The 6,655-nt window shown below is 40.5% G+C and overlaps 1 protein-coding gene across 4 annotated transcripts; it reads right to left on the bottom strand.

Annotated features, from left to right (window-relative positions):
- Positions 1–289: 289 nt before the first annotated feature.
- LOC147419618 (HMG1/2-like protein) lies at positions 290–3,377 on the bottom strand. Of its 4 annotated transcripts, none has more exons than XM_086505724.1 (9): positions 3,222–3,377; positions 2,944–3,008; positions 2,582–2,713; positions 2,422–2,479; positions 1,913–1,957; positions 1,753–1,833; positions 1,561–1,635; positions 1,436–1,494; positions 290–695 (listed from the first exon to the last, which is right to left on the bottom strand). In XM_086505724.1, exons 2-8 carry the CDS (start codon positions 2,991–2,993, stop codon positions 1,465–1,467), a joined length of 471 nt encoding a protein of 156 aa, XP_086361850.1. In that variant the 5' UTR covers positions 2,994–3,008; positions 3,222–3,377; the 3' UTR covers positions 290–695; positions 1,436–1,464. The 4 variants fall into 4 exon arrangements, with proteins under 4 accessions (XP_086361850.1, XP_086361852.1, XP_086361849.1 ...); XM_086505726.1 differs by lacking the exon at positions 290–695 and adding an exon at positions 1,098–1,346 and having other exon boundaries at positions 1,561–1,629; XM_086505723.1 differs by lacking the exon at positions 290–695 and adding an exon at positions 1,098–1,346 and having other exon boundaries at positions 3,222–3,376.
- Between the last annotated feature and the right edge of the window lie 3,278 nt (positions 3,378–6,655).

Below are 6,655 nucleotides of genomic sequence, written 5' to 3' on the forward strand. Positions count from 1 at the left end.
GGTTTTCTTTAGTCCATTGTTGCACATGGCTCTTTTGCAGGCTCTTTTGCAGATGGACCCCCCTTTGGATCCCTATTTTCCATCCTTTGGATCCCTACTGCAGCCGATCTACTAGCTTAACCAATATTCCAACTTTTTCTCCCCTAGTACTTCCCCATATTAAACGATTAATTTAACATGAGAATCATTTAGGAGAATTAGATATTGATTATTATGACAAACTAAGCCTCGAGTGACTATGCCATAATGTAAAGAGGAAAGGGATGCTCAATTAGAGGATATTAATATCTTCTTAATTCAATATCCTATGGTATTCCATGATCTTATATTAAAATTATATCAAAAAATAGCTAATGTGAAACTATTAAGTACAATCAAAATATTTGAATCCAACACGGCAACCACAAACCATGGAGGACCTTCCACTTGGGCTACGACTATTGGATTACGCTGAGAAAAGGGTCTTATAGACACCAATAAGTTCCCATCAATGTTCAAGAAGAGTCTCAACAATCATGCTGATTAAATAAGAAATGCCACTTGAGAGCAAGAGGAAAGGACAAAAGGTCCACCTAGATTTGTGCAAAATCTAGGTGAAATTCAACCCAAATTTCCACTTTGCCTTTGGGAAAATCATGAAGGGGAATTCATGATAACAGATTCGAGCTTCTATCTTTATTGCACAAGTTTCCACCCTATCAAAGATCCAAGAGGCAGTGTTAAGCAACTGAGCAAAATCGAAAAGTGTAGTCAATAGTAACCTCTCATAAATAATGCACTAAGACAAACTAAAGAGACAACCTTTAGATCAAACGCAGATTAGAACAATATTGATTAACATAAAATAATACAAGCAAAAACAGGCAATCTCCATTGAGACATCCAAAAATACAATGTAGCATAACCAACTAATCCACAAGCCAATTTGCAATCCAAGATGGAACACTTATTGGGACAACTTCAATGGTCTTTTCATACTAGGAGACACTTAGAGCTACATCAGAAGCTAGTTAACATGGTAAAATTAAAGCCCCTCCACAAACCCAAAGAAAAGAACCATGTCTTTATGACTTTTATAAGACAGATAAACAAGAAGGTTAAGCCCAAAAAACAAAACTGATCTAGTTAGACATTGCTTCAACAAGGTAAGATTTTGCTTAAAGCAACAACAAAGGCAGTTGAGAGGTAGGCAAGGGCCTTGCTCCTATTTTACAAACAGTGTTACTATCTTGTAGACATTTCCTAAATGACCTAGAAAAAGGCTTAAAGCCCTATTTTGCATTCTTGAGAGCAAACAGCCCAACTCCCAGTTGCCCACAGCAAAAGAGGGAGTTAATCATTCTCACCTGCAAACAGAAATATACAAAAAACAAACAGAAAGTCAAGCATTGAGCAGTCTATGAGAAAGCACAAATTCTATGCTTAAAACATATACCTAAAATCTGCAGAACACCGAGGCAAGACTTACTCTTCCTCTTCGTCGTCCTCTTCTTCCTGTCAAGAGCCAGAGTGAGGGGGGACTTCTTGTAAAGAATGATACAAATCAAAAGTGACTCAGACCTCATCATCCTCATCATTCACTTCTGACTTTGACTTATCAGAATCTTCTTCGCCACCAGCTTCCTCAGGCTGTCCCTACAAGCAACCAAACAACTCATAACATATAAACAGGAGTGTAACTTTGCAAAATACAGCTTAAAACAATTGTGTAATTTTGTGCAAAAGATTTAATATAGAAATTGAAATAACTACCTGCTTAGCGTTATATGCCTTCATAGCCTTCTCATACTCGGCTTTCCTTTTCTCAGCCTTGGCAATGTAAGGGGCTTTCTCCTGCAGGGCCCAGTGTCATGCCATCATTTACCAATAAAAGATCCCACATTGAAAACCTGTCAACGAATGAGCTACATACTGCACTAGACATGCTCTTCCACTTGTCACCTCCTGCCTTTCCAACCTGCAGAATGAAGAAATCCATGTGGGTCAATCAGAAAGAACCAACAAAAGTTTCACTTACCACAACTGCTACATCACTAGCAATCAACGCAAATTCAAAGATGTCATATCATGACAATATTTTGAGCATTTCAGTTTTCAGCAAACAGTCATCACCCTATTTCATCTTGGAATTGAAGATTCCTTCACAAGTGTACAATAGCAAACAGGCATAAAAGCATACAACTGCACCTTATAAACAAAGAAAGCCTTACAGCACACCAGCATATGCATGCAAACAACATTTGTGTTTTAAGATAACTCAGAGTACTTGCAATCACAAATTACAGGCATTTCATGGCAAACAGTTCAACAGCAATCACAAGTACATGCATTGCCGAAAAGAGGACATGCATTTGAATAAAGAGCATGCACCACGAGAACATCAGAACTAAGGTACATCCAGACAAAAGATCAGGTCATTACCGCAGACACAGACTTGTTGTTAGGGTTACTAGCACGGAATGTCTTCCTGAATTCTTCACTGTATATTGCAAACCAGATGAAGCTAAGGGAATGCCAACTCGACAAGAAAAAATAAGTTTTGAGAGTGTTACAATACAAGAAGGTATTATAATGCACTTACAGGAACACAAAGAAGGCGCTGGGGGCTCTTTTTGGCTTGTTGGGGTCTTTTTTTGCCTTGCGGTCTTTCTTCACCTGCCTTTTCTTTCCCTTATCATCCTTCGGCGGCGCCGATTTCTTTTTCTTTAGATTCCTGCACACGAAAGAAAATATCCATCAGTAGCAATTACATCCTCACTACGGGACAAAGGTACAATTAAGATGGACTAGCAGTTAGAGAGCCACAGAGAGGGAAAGCCAAACTTGAAGGTTAGGTTTGCAATAAGAAAAATTCTCACTCTTCAGATCCTCTCCGTGATTACATGCAAGTTCAAAAATGTGGCGACAATCAGCAAACAAAGGATGCTAGAAATTCGAACTTACGTTTCCTCGCCCTTCTTGGATAAAGCGCCCTTGGTGCTGCCTCCCTTCATTTACGTCTGGGTTTCCTGCAAAGAGGAAAAAATACAGAGAATTAGAAGGAAATTGGAAGAAGGAAACGTCCAATTGACACGAAAATGGCTAAGGCAATCAAGAGCTAGACAAGTGGAAGAACCATGCATGCAGGTATTAAAAGCATACAAACGCACACGGAAAACCAGAAATTGAGCAATCAAAACAACAAAAGTGACAGAAAACATGAAGGAAATCCAGAGGACGACCTACACACAGCAGCAGCTTCGTCTGCGTTTGAAATAGCTACCCAACAAGCTCGCGAAAAGAACCCGCAGAGTTTCTTCTTCTCCTCCTCTTCCCTATCGATTGCGGCGCCGAGAGATAGAAAAGAAAGGAAAGGGGCTTAAAGGGGGGAAAAGCCTTTCACACTTGCACCGGCTTAGCCCGTTCCCTCCGGTGGCCCCCGTCACCATTTCCCAAATTATTCAACCTTTCCCTCGAGCGGGAACTTTTCAAATTCACAAGGTTGGACGTTGTGCAATGTGCTCCACTGCTCCTGTCCTCCCCTTTAGCAAAATCACAGGTTTTTCTCCCTAAGATCAAAGGCTCCACACATGCATTTAAGAATCGGCTGCAGCCAGCTTGAGCACATAAGGCCGCTCAAGAAATTTGGCGTAGCGGGTGTTCAACGTGCAAGCTTGAGCACATAATCATAGTCGCTCACACATTTGCCTCCGACCACCCAAGAGGATGAAACCCTGCTGGTTGGTGGCTGCAAAATCACAGGCTTGATTTTTTTGGTCATTGGAGCAGTAGCCATCACCCAAAAAGGAGTGGCCACATCAACCGACGCCCTTGTAGAGGGTGTGTGGGTGATTGCGTAGCCACCGACTGTGCTTATGTGCTCAGCACAAGCATCGAAAATCAATGGCGTGGTTCAAATATTCCATCCACTACGACTGTTGTTCTGTGAGAGTTAGACTCACAACATAGTTTGCCATTGTGTCAACGTTTTTTTTTCTCCTCTAGGGCATTTATGTGAGGCACCTGCTATGAAAAAATTGTTTGCACGTGCATGCAAGAGGTGTGGAGCAATCTTAGGAACTTAAGGCCCCTTGAAAATTTATTGCACGCTGGCTTCATGTGTGCACCCTTTGAGTGAGTCAAGTGTTCCTTTGATTAATGACTTTAGTGAGTGAAGATGTCAGGTGTCGCACTATCACTTCAAGAGAATGGAGCCTTGTTAGAAACGATCCATATGGAAACTGAATTCTTAGACATCCTAAAGAAAAGGTAATACAAGGTGAATATGTTGCATTATAAGTATTGCTAGAATTAAGGACCTTGTTCCCTTATTGTTACTAATATGGAGTAGGCATGCTGGCTACTAAATTGCAAACTCAAGATAGTCTGTACTCATTCATAGTGGAATGGTAAACCGTCTTCCACACTCTCACTTTGCTCTAATCTTTTTGCGAATATAGCGAGAACCTCACATTAATGTCAATATGAGGGACATAATTGACCTTGCTAGGGCATGAAAGCAATAGGAATGTGTCAAATCCGTGGAAAAATATGTCAATGCAAACAATCATCCATTCTCCTACTCAAGTGATTCCCAAATCACCAAAGGCTAGATGTAATAACATATGCATTAAGGGCAAGTACATAAGTTGGGTGGACAAACAACCAATGGTCATCCTCATAAAATAATATGAAAATTACATGGGTGATTACAAGGGTGCCTCTTGATAGTCTGCTAGGTTGTATTTGTTAGCTTGTTGAGAACATTCCCCCCCTTACATGCCATTTCTATAATGGGATTTATTTATGATGCATTAACATTAATTGATGCAGATGATAGGTGGAAAAGCACGACTAGGTTATAGATGATAAATATGATAGCATTTATGGATATTTTATTATTAAATTGATCTTTATGAGAAATGGTCAATTTATGTCCAAGCAGACAGTTTGTAATCATTTTTTAGCAGTGAACAATCTATAAATAAATATGCGCAAGGGAAAAATGCTCACTCTTGCATGGGAGGAGATTGCCCCCAGTGTCTGTGTCCTTGTGTTCTCTCACCTCTTCCCTCTTCGTGCCTATGTAGCACTCCGCTCAAGGAGGTGTACTTGTCTTATCTTTTCATAGATTAGAATAGTGAGAAGGCTGCATAATATTAAGAGAACGAGACTTAATTTGATTAGAGTTTAGTCAAGGTAGATTAGCACAAACTGTAGAAGGAGGCTTGTTGAAGAAAAGAGCAATCGGAGAAAATCTAGTATAATTTGATTAGAAAGAAAACTTTGACTGAAGAAGGGGAGTATGTACGAGCCCCATGGACACCCTGTTTGCCTATTGTAGTAGAGCAGCTCTAAAGAAGTAGAAGAAGAGAAAATCTCGTTTTTTTCCTTTTTATGTCCCAAAGTATCTTACATTACCTTGATCAGAATTATTCCGATAATTAAGCCTTGAAGAAATGTCGGGTAGAGCATGGCCTTTAGGTGAAACTTTGTAAATTATAGCCATGCATCACCCCAGCATGGTTAAGCCATCGCTTCACAAGAAAAGTCTATCACCAAACATGCTCAACTTTGACTTTGTGTGGGCACCTTGAGCCGAATAACCACATCGTGCACATCGTGGGAAACTAGCCCGATATTAATGTTGTTATTATGTTGGCAAGTTTGACTAATACAATCGAGAATGACGATAACCACTTTCGATCAACCATAGTATGACTAACCAACCGGCGGGGGACAACAATAGTCATCGATCGATCGTCCTTTGTAGGCAACAATCGTCCATATTAAACCAAAGATCAAGAAAGTCTCAGCAACAACACCAACACCAGCAGTTCTATCAACAGTGCTCATTGCCATGCAACCAAAGCCGCCCTTGAGCCACTCAATAATCTTGCATGCAAAACGAACTCAGCAAGCTACTGCCACAAGAGGCCCACAACCTTGCAACCACTTTCAACTACCAACCACCGTACATATAGCCTTAAACCACTCACCTCATAGCTTCCATGCAGTCAATTATGTCCACCTTCATCCAAGAATTTCTATGATGCATTAATAATTAATTATTGCACATGACAGTTGGAAAAGCACGGCTAGTTTATAGCCAATGAACCATTCGCATGGAGGTTATTCAATGTAGGTGGGTGGCCAAAAAACTCAATCTCCTAGTCATCCTATCTATGTCAGGACAATCATCCAAACATTGTATGCTACTATCTTCCAATCATGTACTCATAGAGAGCTCCCCAGTCATGTTTGACACCCTTATTGTGCCCAAGCCTACACTTTGCTCATCACCAAGCAGGCCCGCTAGTCAGGGCATCTATACTTCGTCAAACTAAGAGGCATCAATTTCAATGGAATTAAAATTGTCCCTCCTATCACAAGACCTCCTTGACAACAACCTCAACGGGGGCGGTACGCTGTCGTATCACTCCGCTTCCACAAGTGGCAACAACAGGGTTAAAAGATGAAGTGTACATGTTAATTGTGCAACGTAGGGATTTGATGCTAAAAAGAAAATATCGGTATGGAAAATCCCTCTTAAAACATGCAAGGCAAGTTAGGTAGTTGAAGGCCATATGGTCAGTGATATAAAGGAAAATGGGTGAGTGACTAAGTATATTGCATGAGGAGGGCCGAAAAGTCATATTTTGTAAAATTTTTACCA

This window comes from Adiantum capillus-veneris, chromosome 29, assembly GCF_014529385.1.
Source record: "Adiantum capillus-veneris isolate H3 chromosome 29, ASM1452938v2, whole genome shotgun sequence".
Classification (NCBI taxonomy): Eukaryota; Viridiplantae; Streptophyta; class Polypodiopsida; order Polypodiales; family Pteridaceae; genus Adiantum; species Adiantum capillus-veneris.